At 37.8% G+C, this 16213-nt stretch overlaps 1 protein-coding gene across 2 annotated transcripts; it reads right to left on the bottom strand.

Moving 5' to 3' along the window:
• Positions 1 to 1318: 1318 nt before the first annotated feature.
• On the bottom strand, positions 1319 to 10498 carry LOC103702848 (zinc finger CCCH domain-containing protein 11-like). Of its 2 annotated transcripts, none has more exons than XM_008785439.4 (8): positions 10118 to 10495; positions 9930 to 10014; positions 9659 to 9805; positions 9480 to 9568; positions 6159 to 6347; positions 5845 to 5975; positions 5663 to 5765; positions 1319 to 1896 (listed from the first exon to the last, which is right to left on the bottom strand). In XM_008785439.4, exons 1-8 carry the CDS (start codon positions 10289 to 10291, stop codon positions 1714 to 1716), a joined length of 1101 nt encoding a protein of 366 aa, XP_008783661.1. In that variant the 5' UTR covers positions 10292 to 10495; the 3' UTR covers positions 1319 to 1713. The 2 variants fall into 2 exon arrangements, with proteins under 2 accessions (XP_008783661.1, XP_026658704.1); XM_026802903.2 differs by lacking the exon at positions 1319 to 1896 and adding an exon at positions 3457 to 3583 and having other exon boundaries at positions 10118 to 10498.
• Positions 10499 to 16213: the final 5715 nt, after the last annotated feature.

The following is a 16213-nucleotide window of genomic DNA, read 5'->3' as shown; positions in this document are numbered from 1 at the left end:
ATTTTATAACATTGCTTAACTAGGAAGAGATACATCAGACCTTGCTCATCCAAGATCATTATTTAGGCCTTTCAAAACCCTTTTTGTTTTCACATTTTATAACATTGCTTAACTGGGAAGAGCTGCATCAAACCTTGCTCATCCAAACTTCAGCGAGCAAAATCCAATTTTATTACAAACACAAAAATAAAAAGAAAAAAAAATCTGATGCACAAAATTTTCATCGTTATAAACTTAGGGAGAGTCAAATATATGCAGCTTTATTCCCGCACGAGGATGGGCTATTTCTATGTTTTGACCATAAGCGCCTTTGCGTGGAGTAAAGCCGAGCCACTTTGTTAACAGTTCGCCATGCTCTGATGGTAGACTAATGACTTTGAACTTTGGAATGCATTAGGCGTCGATGATCATGATTACATCTGGGAAGGGGCGGATGCAAGATTTGGGAAGGGGCAGATGCTTGCAAGCCCATCAAGATGATGCCTCTATGGGCTTGCAAAACTGGATAGTTGTTTTAGATAGACTTGCTTCCAGCACATTCAGCTCATCAACGCCCAATTCATCATTGTCCGAGTCAAATACTTGCATAGTAGCTGGGGCGCAGAGAAGATCGGTAAGCTATTTGTTCATGGGAGTTCAACCAGTTAAAGATATCTTGACGCCAATGCCCATACTTGTAACCACTTGCTTAATTCTCTCGATTATTTCCTGCAACAAAAAAAAAAAAAAGAAAACTATGTACATTCAAACACTTGAAATTACGAAAAGCTCGAATATTTTTATCACGCAGCGATCACTTAATTCATCACTCGGTTACTAGAGAATTTTTATCTCTGAAATTTTTAATCAGAAGTACCTAGACCTGCACAGCTTCCCCAGCCCAGTAGCAGTCCTGGCACCCTTAAAGAGGATGATTTTTAATTACAAACAAAAGAATTTAGTCTAACCAACCCACAATTAAACGGGATATGTAACATGAAAAAGATTCAGGACGCATTGTTATAGATTTAGGTTCACCCCGGCACCTTATTACCTAATTACAACCCTGCTGATTTCTTGCATAAAAGATTTTTCAATTTTATTTTGCATGTATGATGAACTTGCAAGAAGCATGAATAATCGGTCATGCCGAAACCGGGTAGCGAGGCCCAAAACACGAGAATGGTCGATGATGATCCACTGACGCTGATGCTCCTGTATTCATCTTAGTTAACTTTGTGCCTTTATAATTCTGTTAACCAAGATCTGATGGGACACTCAAAAACAGTAGCATCTATCTATCAGTGAGAAAATGGCATTCAATAGAGAAGGCAACACATCAGGTATCTTGCATACGCATTAGCTTTCCATAAATCAGTTTATTCAAAAGATCCCAGGCTACGCCTCTGACACTCTTCTTAACACCATGCTCTGCTTCAATCACCTTGCTTAACTGGGAAAGCTAGCATCAAAACTTAATTCCCCCGCACCTCAGCAAGCAAATCCAAGTTTGATTCTATTATTGACACCACATTCAATAAAATATGACTGGTCACAAGAGCATCTTTGCCAACAACAAAGCCGAGTCACCTTGTTCACACATTACACTGATCCTACTATTGATGGCATACTCATGCCTTGAATTTCAAAATGCAGAGATGCTGTTGCTGATGATTCCATCTAAGCATGGGCGGATGCAAGATTTTGGGCATCGGAAGATACTTTGCAAGCCTCTCAAGATGATGCACCTATGCCTGGCTCCCGGATCTGGATTGATGTTTTACATAGACTTGCTTCCAGCTCATTTAGCTCATCAATGTCCAATTCATCATCGTCGTCATCAGCTAGCACTTCTTCGACATCCTTATCTACAGAAGTTGACGTACTTGGCCTCTCAGGCCCATTTTCATTCTCCACCTGCAGGCAAGGGAAAAAACATAAGCACATTCTAACAGCATCAATGTAGCAGATGTGCACAGAGAATGCTGCTAAGCTACTTCATATGTTCAAGTTGAAGATATCTTGAAGCGTGTCTAATCAAAAAATGAAATCTGGTCATGAAGAACTCTTAAAGTCATTCTGAAACCCTTGGAATGAACTCTGCAAATATTTCGAAGCTGGTCCTGTGCTGAATCACATTTCCATTATTAAGAACATCTAATGCCCTTTAAACACTCCGTGACTCCAGGCTCCAAGAACAAGATAATAACAATATTGTATGGCAAGACATATGCTAAATAAAATCCCAGTGACGGACTGGCATTCTCAAGCCATCAGTACAATAATTTCTAGATAACCAACAACTACCTCAAAGGAGTATACATTCAGGAAAGATTCATGGCGGCAAAACTTACAAATTTGATACACAATCTAATCAATGATTCAATCAGGATTTGAAGGCTCACAAAGTCCATTTGCTAGGAAGGTCGAGAAGCACTTTAAATGCCATGGGCCACCAGAGCAACCAAAGGTGTTCTGTTGTTCCATGATGACAATTTTCACATACTACACTGCATCCAGGAGAATTAGCAAGCGGTATACCATCAAACTAATAAAGATCCAAAGTATTCTATGGCAAGACTGCAGGGACACGTAAAATGAATCAACTTTCTCAGTCATCTATACAGCCCAGAACATCATATCCATGTTCCTCTTCGCCCTTGGACATGTGAACTTTAATCTTCCAAGTTGTAATTAACAAGACGGGCCTAAAGGTTTCCAACTGAAAACGGCCTAGACTCATATAAGCTGAACAAGAATCTGAACAGTTGCCATCGGAAAGTGGAACACCGACTAATATTATTAAGAAAAGAAATGCACAATAGGTCACTAGCATTTAGACTAACTTAGAATTCATCTATAACTTGGCAAAATTGTTAGAATCAACAGAAAGCTGCATCTTCAAGCCCTTTGGAAACTTCGTTGTAACCTGGGTCTACAAAGCGACTTTGATACAACTATAGGTATTGTCATGATTACAAAGTACAAATGTAATGACATGCCTGACTTGTATTTTACATCAAAGTCGCTAACCCAGATACACTCCACGAAAATATCTTGTAAAAATCTTGGGATGATGGAAGCTCAATGTCCAACCTCTCATAACTGAACATAAAATCAATGGCTAGCGTCCTAGTCTACCTAATCAAACTCTTGACAAGGAACAAATATGTTGACAATATTTGCTTGTCATCTATTAGAAAATGGCATCTTTGGTAGCAAGGATATACTGACGTTACACTCAGACAACTCTCATGTAGGAGGAAAATGGGGTATATGTCTGTCATCTCTTGCTATGCAAAGTGACAAACAGGCAAATGCATCTTCGATAGCAAAGATACGTCAAAACTTCTAAATGCATTCAACAAACTCTACTCTTGATGAGGCTCAACTGCTCTGCCCACTGGAAACAGCATTCTGAAGGTAATTTTTCTATTCGAATATTTTCTCACAAAGCATTGCAAAGAGAATTTTAGAAGATGAGAATTCAAAATGATCAATTAACAGAACATGGTGCACTCCTCCCACAACGAATTATACAGACATGTATATACAAAAGATTTGACTTCATCACCTTCTTCCAGCTTAATAAGTTGTCCCCAGCCTGTTTCAAATGATACTACGAAATCATTTTAATGAATTTAAAAGAAGAATATAATCATTAGGTGATAGGAGTACATAAAAGTAGTTTGATGAAGAACATGGATTCACAAGAGGGATCATACAAAATAAGACATGCCACTCCACCTTTAGAAAGAACTTGCTGAAGAACAGGGCTACAATTGGGACAACAAAGTTCAGAAAAATATAGGTCATTTCAAACTATGAGCATTTCAAATAAAGCATGAAAAGCCTTAAATTTGCAAACACTTTAGCAAAGCTTGGGAAGATCTATAAGGGAGGCTGCAACAAATCTAAGTAGAATATTATTGTGATATCTTCTGTTGTATATAGATACTAATCGGTGTTTAAGAGAGTGCATCTAATTAATTAATTATTCATATGAACTTTAGATGAGTCAACTGGCAATCATTTAATTGGACTTTAATCATATGCATATTAGATCTGTTGGATGACATCATTCAGTTTTTTGCGAGTACCAATCTTGTGATGAGTTGGAGGATCTTAACTAGCCCTAGATCAAAAAAATGTTAGGTTCAAAAAGCCGTTGTTTATTTAGAATTCAGTTCAGGTTCAGGTCTGTATTCTTGGTATATACATGTAACACGATCATTAATAACTTGAAATTTGATGAAACATTTCTTTCCTCCTTTGAGTGAACTAGAGACTCAAATTTGATGATGATGAAGCTCTATTGTGTTTACAAATGACTTTTATCATATGCTCATTAAGCATGTAAATGTTACACTTCGCTACAGAAGATAACAAACCTTAGTTTTTAAATTCAGGTCCCAATCAACTACCTATTAGCTTATTTATTTTAAAGTATCAAAACTAAATAAATATTTTTATATGATTAACCAGTTAGAGACTTCATGACAACACCAATTCAACCACAGACCACAGGTGACATCTCACTGTCACTAGCTAATCCTGATCTAGGATGAAGACACGATATCGTAACCATCCAGCACAAGCTTAATCATATCCTTAATTATCTAAGTACCATAGGTGGTTTAGGTAGAAATTACTTCTGCATGATGGGCACAAGACAGAGAGAGAGAGAGATCTATAAGGAGTATTTTGATAATAAAGTTTTGACCATGAATGTGCTTCTTAGCATTTCAATGAGAAGTTTGTATTGTACCACAATAAGTTTTTGCATTTTTGGTACTTCTTTCATTATTTTTCTTCTCTCCACCCCACCTTTGAGCTATGATACACATTTACCCACTCCTCATGGAACCATTCTTACTGCATTCCCTTCCTGCTACCTAAAATCATCCGACTGGTTTTCCACATCCACCTCTCAACTGTTTCAAAAGAGAGTGAAAAGGGGTAAGTGACAATTGCAGGTGGGGGTGGTTGGAAGGATTATCTTAAGTGGGGAGATGGGGCTTGTGTGGACCATTTCTTGCACTGAGTTACAATAATGCAAAGCAATAAATAGGTGTACTGGGAAAGACATGGAGGCATCAGATAGATTGAGGCAGAGTGTGGGCAGCAAAAAGGGATGGTGATAGCTGTAAGACGACACCACGAGGATAGAGGGTGAAATGCCGGACAAGGACATTTGATGTACTCATTACACCTAAATATTAAGCTTTTCCCACTCAAAACATATATTATAAAGCCTTTTGAGATGTCATATGATATAGCATTTAAATGGCATTTTTGCAACATTTGTCGCAACAAAAACAACATCAAGGGGAATTTTCACATCTACGAATGACAAAAATCATATCATCAAGCAATAGTGATAATGTCAAATCCCAAATCTTCATCAATACAAACTAACATATTTTTTCCCTTTCTCCAATAATGCTAAAAGATGCATATACAATGTTTACATGGTACTCAATTGACAAGCATATTCATAAACTTCGAATTTAATAGAGTAACCTCAATTCATCCATCTTCACCCATCTATGTCAACATGAAAATCCAACAAGCATTCCACTATGTTATGATATATAATATTGATACCAGTTGTATTTTGGGCTTCATTGCTCCAATAGTTTGAGACATATATGAATATATAATAACAAAATCGAGAGATTACCTTCTGTTCAGAAGCATCAGATTCTTCTTCACTTTGGTACTTCTCATATGCCTCAGCATCATCGACAAACACACTTGAATCCAACAGAAACAACTCACGACCACTGTAAGAATTCTAGTTTTTTAATTATTGCAATGATAGGAGAGCAACCTTTAAACAACAAACAATGGAAAGAAAATTACCTCATGCGATCATTCTTAGCCCTCTCTGCCTGCCGTGCAGCAAGACCAGCTTCTCTTTCATCCATCTTTTTCTTTTTCCATTGCATGAATAACTCAGGAGTAAGAGGAGTCGATGCAGTAACTTTTGCACGCTGAAGGAAGGAAAAGATGGCCAATTATGTGATTAGTAGTCTGGTATGTTTCAGGTTTAAAAATCAAGAATTTCCTGGACTTAATAACAATGCATTACATCACTATGAAAATTAACAAAAGTTGGAGCAAAGAAAAAACTTAAAAATTACATCAGCAAAAGTAAATTGCAGAGTGGCATCTACCTGATTTTCAATCTCCTCTTCAATTGATATTTTTTCCGTCTCTTCCTCCAATAATGCCTTCATTTGAGATTTTAAAACATACCCAGGTGGAAGAGCATGTCTGTAGTGGCAGTCTTTCCCACCATTTGGACAAACCCAAAACCAGCCATATTGTTTCTTTTCCACTGCTTCTAGGAAGTATTTGCAAACCTACACAAACATAAAACTGTTACCCAAGAATCTTTAACCAAATGCTGAAGCTGCACAAATATCACAAGTATCAAACAGCTGGAATTAACATCTTTTCTTGAAACATAGTTTTGAAAAAGACAAGATGCACATAGCAAATCTATCAACTTGGAGCTTCATATTAACATATCAGTAAATAGAACTTTTACAGTTGCCAGGGGAAAAAAGGATGCACAGAAAACATAGTGATTGCAGAGAGCAAACCAAATAAAGAAAGTGCACAATTCTGCATCAATAATGTAACTTCCAAAGCCTCTAGCAAGGATGTCCTATAAACACCATGATTAGCAAGTTAATTGGCCAAAATCTGTCTTCGCATTTGTCAGATTGTTGTGAAACCTATTGGTAATCTTTAAGCTTTACCAAGAATGCAGGGGAACACATGCAAGGGCAATAATGGCACAAAAAGATGATTTGAGCACAAGAAGGTCCACCGACCCACCTCCATCTCTATTTCAGTAGAACGGAGTCGATTGAATCAGAAGTATCCACATGGCTCCTTTAAGTAACATGAAATTAGTCCATCAAAAATTGCAATAGAAAGCATCATTTAGGTTGAGCATATTTTCAAGGGACACCAGACAATTAGTAACTGAAATATCCTAAGCAGAGCACTACATGCGGGCAAGGTTTCCACCCACTTCCTAAGCATTTCAAATTCTACTTTTTTGAAATATAATTTCCCATAGCAGCATACAAAAACACTCCCACATCTGCTCCTGCTTCATGCAAACAGGTGCTCACTGCTATAGTCAGGCCAGATATTTAATGCAGGATGTTGCCATCAGAGAAAACTCTAACAATCAATACTAGCTCGGTATATAGCTGTAACTATTGAAAAACAGCCACAAGAGAGTCAATTTTTTCATGTGCAAAAATCACACTGATAAAGCCCTCCACTTGAGAAGCAATTGGACATTTATAGTGTCACCCAATTGGAGATGAAATTGGAAGACCTCATCTACTATATCAAGATCACAAAAAAAATGTGACATGTGAAGAGATAAAAGAAGGGTATTCTTCATGGTAGATGATTTGACAGGTGTTAGGCAGAAAAGCAGAATGGAGTACACATTATTGAGGAAATGGATGCCAAAATGGCTGAAAATTGCAAGTTGAATGATAGGATACAGTCATGTTTCTGCATTAAACGAAATGGTACCATGCAGGACTTTGTTAAAGAAGATGAAAAAGGTTCAGAGTGCAAGTGGATCAGATCAACAAATATACAATTTAAAATAAAGCAACCCATGCCTTAAAAATTACTATTATGGGACAGATTTTTTCCTGGACCAGATATCGGCCAAAAGCAAAGAGAGCGAGAGCAAGCTGAACCATAGCAAAGCTAATCCTTGAGGCACACAAGTCTCATGTAATTGTTACAATCACTTGTCACCGACACACATGAATTGTCTGAATTTGTGATAGTACATGAGAATTCAAAGAGAGCTATTAAATAAAAAGCGGAAAATTGTAACCCTTGTGCAGCATTTTTATATTTCCCAAGAGGTTTAATAAAGTATTAATTGGTGCAGCACAAGGATGTCACAGAAGAGATGGCTGTTCTGATCATTGATGACAGGTCAGGAAGTAGGAAGTTGTACCCCAAATGACAATGTGATGATTTCTCATTTTGTATTATTGTGAATAGTCTCAATAGAAGTACATCCTCCTTTCCATTGATGCGCACATATTTTGTCTTTTATGCATGTTATACAAAATTGCATAGTTACTGACACCACTCTGCAGTTCGGAACACAAGTGGAAATCATTTCTACAAGCCCATATAAAGAAAGCATGAACATGTATTATTCGATAATAGAACATTGTCTAGGACACTATGCAGGGAGGCTTAAGATCCTTTGGTGACAATGCATCAGTTATCTATCACTCCAAATTATAGCAACTATCTCGTGCATTTATTTTTAGTTAGATTGCACATGGGAAAGATATGCCTTTAGGAGTTTATGTCTGCTATTCCTGCAACTATATTCATGTTTGAGAATATAAGTGAGTACAACAATGAAACACATTCCAAAACATCAAAACTGGAAAGGGATGGTAGTTAATATCTTACATGGCTTGATAAGGAACAGTTAGCAACAACAGTCAATTTGTGATTACGGAGGATTACATTGTCAGGAGCTTCTTCAGATATACTACCACCATGTCAATTTAAGTAGCATGGCTTGAAGCCATAAACAAGTTAGCATCAAGCACTTTCCTGCCTTTCAACTTTCAAAGCCCTTGATTTCTTTATTTGAGTCAGAGATTTGAAGTAACATTACTTTAAGAACAGAAGTAGGTTAAGTCCTCAAAGGGCTCGTTTGGTTCGCGGGAAAAGAAGGGGGGAAAGTGTGGTCAACGGGAAAGTAATGAGATGCCTCTTGTTTGTTTGGAGTTTTCAAAGGAGAGAGAAGGGAAAGTTGAATTCCCATGAAAATATGATTCCCACATTTCATGGAAAAGTCTTTCCCATGAGGCAGGAATTACTCCATTTTTACTTTTTCCCAAAAAGTCCCTTCAGCATTAAAGAGACATTAAAAACCTAAGTTTTATTAAGGGCATAATAGGAATTATACATAACTTTCCTAGGAAAGTGGATGGCCAACTAAACATAAGCATTTTGGAAATTTGTCACTTTCCCATGGTCAACCAAACATGCCAAAAGTACTTTTCTAGGCATCCTCTTCCTAGGAAGAATGTTTTCCAGGAATCATATTCCTAGGAGGGAAAATGCTTCCCGCGAACCAAACGAGCCCAAAGAGATTTAACAAGATAGGGATGACCTTTTCTCCAAGAAGTTCAAAGAAACCACACAAAAGGAGATTATATCTATCCCATCAGAATAATAATTTGTCAAAGGACTCTTCTTCAAGAAGTTGTTGTAATTGAAAGCACACAGAATCAAAAATTGCTAATAAGATTAGTGGATAATGAAAATTTACCAGCTGGTAACAAATGAGAGCTATGATAACCATTGGAACACACTTAACATGTTCCTTGTTTTCTTAATGAATACCTCTATAAGCGCTCATACTAACTAGCATAATATAGTGCATATGCCACTGGGGAAAAGTCAAAGTAACATACAATCTCAGTGGGTTTGTTTGGATTATATTCCTTCTTCTTTGACTCCACGACCTTCTCTAATGTCTCTTGATCCCAATCCTCCATGGTTTCTGAATCACATTTTAAAAAAAAATGAAAACCCAAATAACACACAAAACAATTACAGATAGGAAATATGGCTACAGGAATCCACTTCCTACCATCAGGCTGATCACGCTTATCGCTGTAGAGATCAATCTTCTCACCCTTTCTCTGGACATTTAAATCATGCGAGAACTTGCACTTAAACCCTTTCTGACACTGCCCGGCTTTGAAGAACTCACATAGTATAGACTTGGGATCAACACCTAATCAAGATCCAACTGTTTATCAACGAAACAGTAATAGTATTAAATAAAAAAATAATAATCAAGAAAGCAAGCACAACCAGTGGCTGCAACACACATGGATCCGAAACAAAACATATCGTACCAATTGGGACTTTCGGCTGACTGACGGCAATCTTGAACAAATCGTTCAGCTCCTTGTCCCTTGCCTTTTCCTCTTCCTTCTTCTTCTGCTCAGGATTATTTAAAAAAAATCTCTTTGTTAAAGATGGGATTTTTAGGGTTCTACGGATGATTGGAGAGGGGACGTGGGGGAGGGATGGGAAACCAAACCTTGGCGGCGATCTTGGAGGGATCGGGCTTGGGTTGGACGGACTGATGGAGGCTCTGGACGTACTTCTGGACATTCTTGCTCTTGTTCTTGTTCTTGAGACCGAAGGTCTTGTCCTCGACTACCTTCTGCTTCTTGGCGAGGTCCGCTTTAGAGGGCTGGCGCTTCGGAGGCATCGGTGGCGGCGATCAGCATCAACGAGAACCAGAGGTTGACAGGGAGGCTCCCCTCCTCGTTCCTCTGAGCTCTGATCGATGGATAGAGGAAGGAGATGGGGAATGGAGGAGGTCTCTGGCCTCGTTTTGGTTCCTGGGTTTCTCCTGATCTCTGGCGAGGAGAGGGGATGGAGTGAGGGTTTCATTCTATTTGGGGACCAACTGGGGTTTTTCCCAACCCCGACTCAATCCCGAGCCGCATGGGTTGAATTCTAGCGCATGGCACGTCTACAATTACAGAACGTCACGGAACTCATTCCGGTTCAAGCTTCGGGGCTAACTTCGACCGGGTCCGAGTTGGTTCCGGTTCAAGTTACTTTTGGAGGCTCTATTATAAAGATAAAGCCAAAATCCAAGTTGGCATGGTGTCAACTGAGCATCTCAAACAATTAGGTACATATCTTCCATTATTGAATGGAGCCTAAAAACAGCTAAAGATTTGCGAAATTCTTTGTAAGTCTAAAAAATTGGCAAGAAAGCCAAATATTTTTCTATGGAAGGAACCAAAATAATCCCATCTATTCGAATTATGGCACTTTCCTAACCATTGAAAATGTAACAATTATATGTATATATATCCTAACCATTCATCGTATATGATAAGGTTTATAATTGGCCAAACCACCAAACAAAGAGTTGCAAAAGTTCTCTCATAAAATATTACTCTCCATTTTCCTAAACTCTCACTCTTTCTATCTTTCCTTCTAATAGTTCTATATTGAGAGGCTAGAGACGATTAATATCAAGCCTACAACACTAGCATGATTTGATTAGACATTGATTTGAGATGAGAAGCACGTGAGCTTGGTATAGGTTATCTTGCTTGTCCTTATGATGAGTTAGGTTAGGTTTAGATTGGAGATTTTGTCGATTAGATTGTGTTTAGGTCGCCGTTTCCCATGTCGTAAATCAAGTCATGCCTGAAATTTAGATTAACCCTAAAACATGTTTCATTCACCGCCATTGCATGGCACTCCTCTTTCTTATACATAGCATCATCAAATAGGGGAGACAATACATAATAGGGCAATTGAATTGGAAAATATATAGGTCATTAGAAAATTAACTCTTTTTTTTGGTGTGTTCTTTGATCCAAAACAAAAATCCACAAAGCACCCCTTTTGGATAGATCTACGCATGTACATGCAAAAAAGAGTTTTATGTTTTAATGGCAACATGCAATGCTAAGAGAGCATTCCAGTATCTGACCAAGCTGGTATGTTTCATCTATGACTTTGAGATTGCTACTTGTACACTAAAAAGAGGATCAAAGCTCTGGAGGTCAATTTTACTTTGTTATGATTTATGAGCCATCCTGATAGTACCGATGCATATACTTAAAATGGATGGGCTAAAATAGATCGCTTATTATATGGACTTTCCAAATACTTCTCTCTACAAATTTCCAACCATTTGTCATTTATGGCACTCTAGTGCTTTGCCTTGAATAAATTTTCAGTAAATGCAATATCATTGCTTCAACAACTACGTTTCTCACTTGATTCAATAGCAAATTACATATTGCGTAAAATTGAATTGATCCTCAATATAGAATGTAAACTACGAAAATATTAGTGAATCAAGTTTTCTCTGCGAATGTTTAATCTGATCAATTCTTATATGCTATAATTTTTTCCAACTTGCTTGTTCCACCTCAAAATAAAATAAAATAAAATATTTTGATATCATTATCTTGCAAATCTCTACTAATTCAAACCAATTCGTCAACAATTTTTTCATTGAACAAAATAAATTATATTAAAACATTTAGCTGTTAGCTTATATAGATGCCCCAATCTGATATTTAAGTTTTTTTTTTAATAGATAATGAGTACATTTCTACAACAAGAAATGGCAAAAAGGAATAACAACTACAAACATAGACAAATCTTGCTCAAACAAACATCTCCATCACCACCCAATTACAGTATGAATGTGTCCATTTCTTGGCAAGCTATGAGTGTGGTCTGTTGAAATCACTACTTGTCCTAAAAGCTTAAGCTAATAGAATGAGGTAGATTTATTTATATATTTTATATTTTCTTATGGTCCTCTTGCCTTGGGAAATTAGTCTTGTGGCCTTGGAGAGGGAATGAAAAAAAATGCACTCTGTACTTAATAGCTCGATTCTTTGTTGAAAGATTCGATAGAATATGAACAAGTTCACGAAAGAACAAAAAAAGAAAGCATGCACTCACATTTCATGGGTAACAATCTTATTAGAATACCATAAAGGAAGAAGTAATAGCCATTGTGGTGTGTGACTGATGGGAACAAAAAGAGATTCTTAGCCACGAAAGACAAGTGGCTCAAGCTGGAAATAGAAGAGCTCCGCCCGAAGCAAGCTCTTTATTTTACTGAATGTGGAATCCACTTCAATGAAGCTCTAATGCTTTAAAGTTGCATTCCAATATAAGTCTATGAAGGAAATTTTATTTTTAAAAAAAAGTCCCGGGGGCAATTATTCTGCAAGCATCCAACTCTGCTTCTAGAGGAATCTTTTTTTTTCTTGTGGTTGATTAGTAGAATTCATCTAGTTGTTGGCTAAGGAATGACAATATTAAGCGCGCTCAGCCACTCTAATAGAAGCTTAGCTCGGCCAGTAATGCCAATTAAAATGTCTTTTTCTTAAGTTTAGGTAGAGTTACAAGAGTGAAAAAAAAATAGGAAACAAACTAAAACAGAAATTTAAATGGCTCTTGGATGCAATTGATAGGAGCCAATCAGCAGGAATCTGCTAGTTAAATGACATCCCTTCTCTGAACAGTTTCAATGATATAGCTGCGGACATTAATTAAGGTTTCTCTGTACTAGCAAGTTACTCTTCTTAGCTATGTATAACTTTAAAGAACAACAGCACATTGATTTATTTTTATTTATTTCATTATTTATCATCCTCTATTGATAAATATTCATACTCGACATTTGTTTCCTTTATGAGCCCGTGACATGAAATATATAAAATTTCACACGCGCGCACACACACACACACAAATATATATATATATATATATAATATCCATACTCAGTAGGAATTTATGCACAATAATATTTTTTTTTTGGTAACTCACAAGAATATTTTCTTAAGTTTGAACTAGTATTCTGCGTGCCGGGATTAATTCAAATTGGACAAAATATTTTCCTTGCAGATTTTATATTCATCGAACGCTGATGGGTTTCAAGATCAAAAATAGGGACCTACATCTAATAACGAAATTCGAAAGGGGCTTATATGGAATATTTGCTTTCTCAAATTCTGATGATCGGATTATTTGAAGTCATTCCGTTGTTTGCTCCCCACCAACGGTCTCCACTCCCCCATATTCTTCAGGGTTTCCCAAATCGCGGGATTAGATTAGGGTTTCCAACCATCTCCAAGAACGAGAAGATGAGATGGGCGGTGCCGGTCGGTCGTCGGCGGGGGCAGCCGTCGCTCCGGCTGCGTCGCCGATGGCGGCCTCTTCGCACTCTCCTTCCTCCTCGTCTCCTTGGATGCTTTCCATCCACTGGTCGCCTTCTGTCGCTATCTTGGAGAAGCTGCTCTATATGCCCTCACCGATGAGGGTGGATGATTGCTCGCGTGCTCTGGTGATTCTCATGTTCTTCGTATCCAATGTCCCCGGCAGCTTCGATGGTAAGATTCTGGAGCTCTTTGTGATAGAGTCTTTGTCTAATGAAATTGTTTTTGAAGGGGAACATATGATGGAGGCGACTTGATATTAACTCTTAAGAGAAGATGTTCAGTTCTCTAGATTGAACTTGTGCTCTGTTTTACTGAAGTTGATGGGTACTATAATTTGTCATGTTCGTTCATATTTTTGAAGTGGAAATTGTCTATGCTTAATTGTTCTGATAGATATTACATTTATATGCACTAGATATGGAATTACTTGTTAGTATTCTCTCACTCTGAATTATAATTGTTTTGTAAACGATATAGTTCACCCAATGAATGAATATGAATTCATACATTATTTACTGATTTATGTAGACCCATCTTTGTAACAATGACAAGTACATTATCCTGATTTCCTTGATCTTCAGTGTAATTTCAAGAGATGATAAAGTACATCCATCTAAAAATGAGAGAAGTTTGAAAATAATCCTCATAGAAGATCAACATATACACCACTGTGTACCATGGTACACTGTCCCATAGCGAACCAAGCGATATAGGGCATATTGTACTATAATGGTTTGGTATCGGTACATGATATGGGTGGCGTACCGATACTCGGTATGCCGAACCGACTCTGTACCGTACCGACACAATGATAGCATGGCGCCGGTATAAAGCTCAATACCAAGACAGTGTACCTTACCATGTACCATTATGGTATCTTTTGAAGTTATATTGTATGTGTAAAGCTTGAACTAGATTCAATTCAAGATAGACATTGCCCTAACTTAAGCCACATCACCTATGTCAATGGCTGCATTTTAAGATAGGCTTAGTAAAGTATTGTTATTGTGTATTACTACAAATAAGCATGCACCATGAGGAAACACTGCAATGCACCTGTTTAGATTCATCATAACAATGACACTAATCCATGACCATCGTTGTAGTGATAAATGTGCACATCACTTAGCTATGATAGGAGATATGCTCAGATGCATAAAAAGATAGGAAATAACTCATTATTATCCTATAGCTCCAAAATTGTTTTACGATGTCCCATTCCTTTAGGCTATAACTCAACAATTCATAGAAAAGGCTTTATGCTATTATTGAGTCATGCAAGCAATAGATATAATAAGTGAAGCTTGTATTGTCAAAATATCTAGTAATGCCTACATCTGGATCTATGGTTATGATTCCATTAGTTTATTCCTATCCATATAGCAAGAGACATTTGTGTTGATCAATATTGATATGGGTAAACCTGTGCATCCTCCGATTTCTCCAGAATTAGGCTGGGCCTAGGCATGCTATCATGAGTTCAGGTCCTCGTTTGAACTTAGACAAGCCCAACCACAATTCCAAAAAATCAACCTGAGCCCGACTTAGTCCCTAGGACAAGGCTCAAGACCAACCCAAATTGACCCAAACAACAAGGGGCTAGGGCACGCCCATGGTGCGATTGTGAGAGTGGGAGAGAAGGGCAATGACCTCTAGATGAGGTGCCGAATGCAAGAAGGTGTGTGTGAGAGAGAAGGGTAGAGTGAGGGAGAGAAAAAGGATCAAAGAGGGTGGTTCTTGCCTAGTGGAGAGCATAGGGAGAGGGGGGAGGAGGGAGAGGAGAGTAGAATGCCAATGCGGAGGGAGATGGAGGTTCTGATTGTGTGTGGGGTGGATAGAAAGGGGAGGATGGTCGTGGGGAGAGGGAATATTGAGAGAATGAGAGAGAGAGGAGGAAGGAGCATGACGAGAGTGGCGGCAGAGAGGGGGGACAAACTTATTATGGTTTCTCTCTATTATTTTTTTACGCCTGTAAGGCTGAAATTCTAAGCACTAAAGCCCAATAAAAATCTAGTCGGGCTAGGTCAAGTGGGCCAGGTTGATTTTGCACAAGTTTACTGAGAATATGCTTAAATGCATTACAAACGCATTTAATTCATTAAAACCCTTTAAATCCAATTAATTTTATCACGTGCAGTTTCTGTGGACAATAATGAATAACCCACAAAGAATAGTCGACAAATAGGAAATTCTGTGGGTGACGGCTGAAAATTTACTTAGATGCATTACAGATTTATTTAATTTGTTAATATCCTTTAGCACCGTTATTATCTCCAATGTCCTATTTTCTATGGGCTATAGTTGAATAATCCACAGAAGATGGTTAATGCTCATGGAAATCTCTGTAAATGACAACTGGCAATTGGCTGTGATAGTGGATATGTGTAGATGCATTATAAATGCATTTAATTCATTACTAT

Source organism: Phoenix dactylifera, chromosome 3 (assembly GCF_009389715.1).
Source record: "Phoenix dactylifera cultivar Barhee BC4 chromosome 3, palm_55x_up_171113_PBpolish2nd_filt_p, whole genome shotgun sequence".
Lineage (NCBI taxonomy): Eukaryota > Viridiplantae > Streptophyta > Magnoliopsida > Arecales > Arecaceae > Phoenix > Phoenix dactylifera.
The sequence above is the reverse complement of the archived record's forward strand: the minus strand, read 5'-3'. Positions and strand labels throughout refer to the sequence as shown.

Excerpts from the sequence above, each read along its gene's own strand:
- LOC103702848 (XM_008785439.4), bottom strand. The coding sequence starts at position 10,291 with ATGCCTCCGAAGCGCCAGCCCTCTAAAGCGGACCTCGCCAAGAAGCAG. Across the intron at positions 5,976-6,158 it reads AAGAGGAGATTGAAAATCAG|CGTGCAAAAGTTACTGCATC; the intron begins GTAGATGCCACT and ends TCCTTCCTTCAG. Across the intron at positions 1,897-5,662 it reads CTGATGCTTCTGAACAGAAG|GTGGAGAATGAAAATGGGCC; the intron begins GTAATCTCTCGA and ends CCTTGCCTGCAG.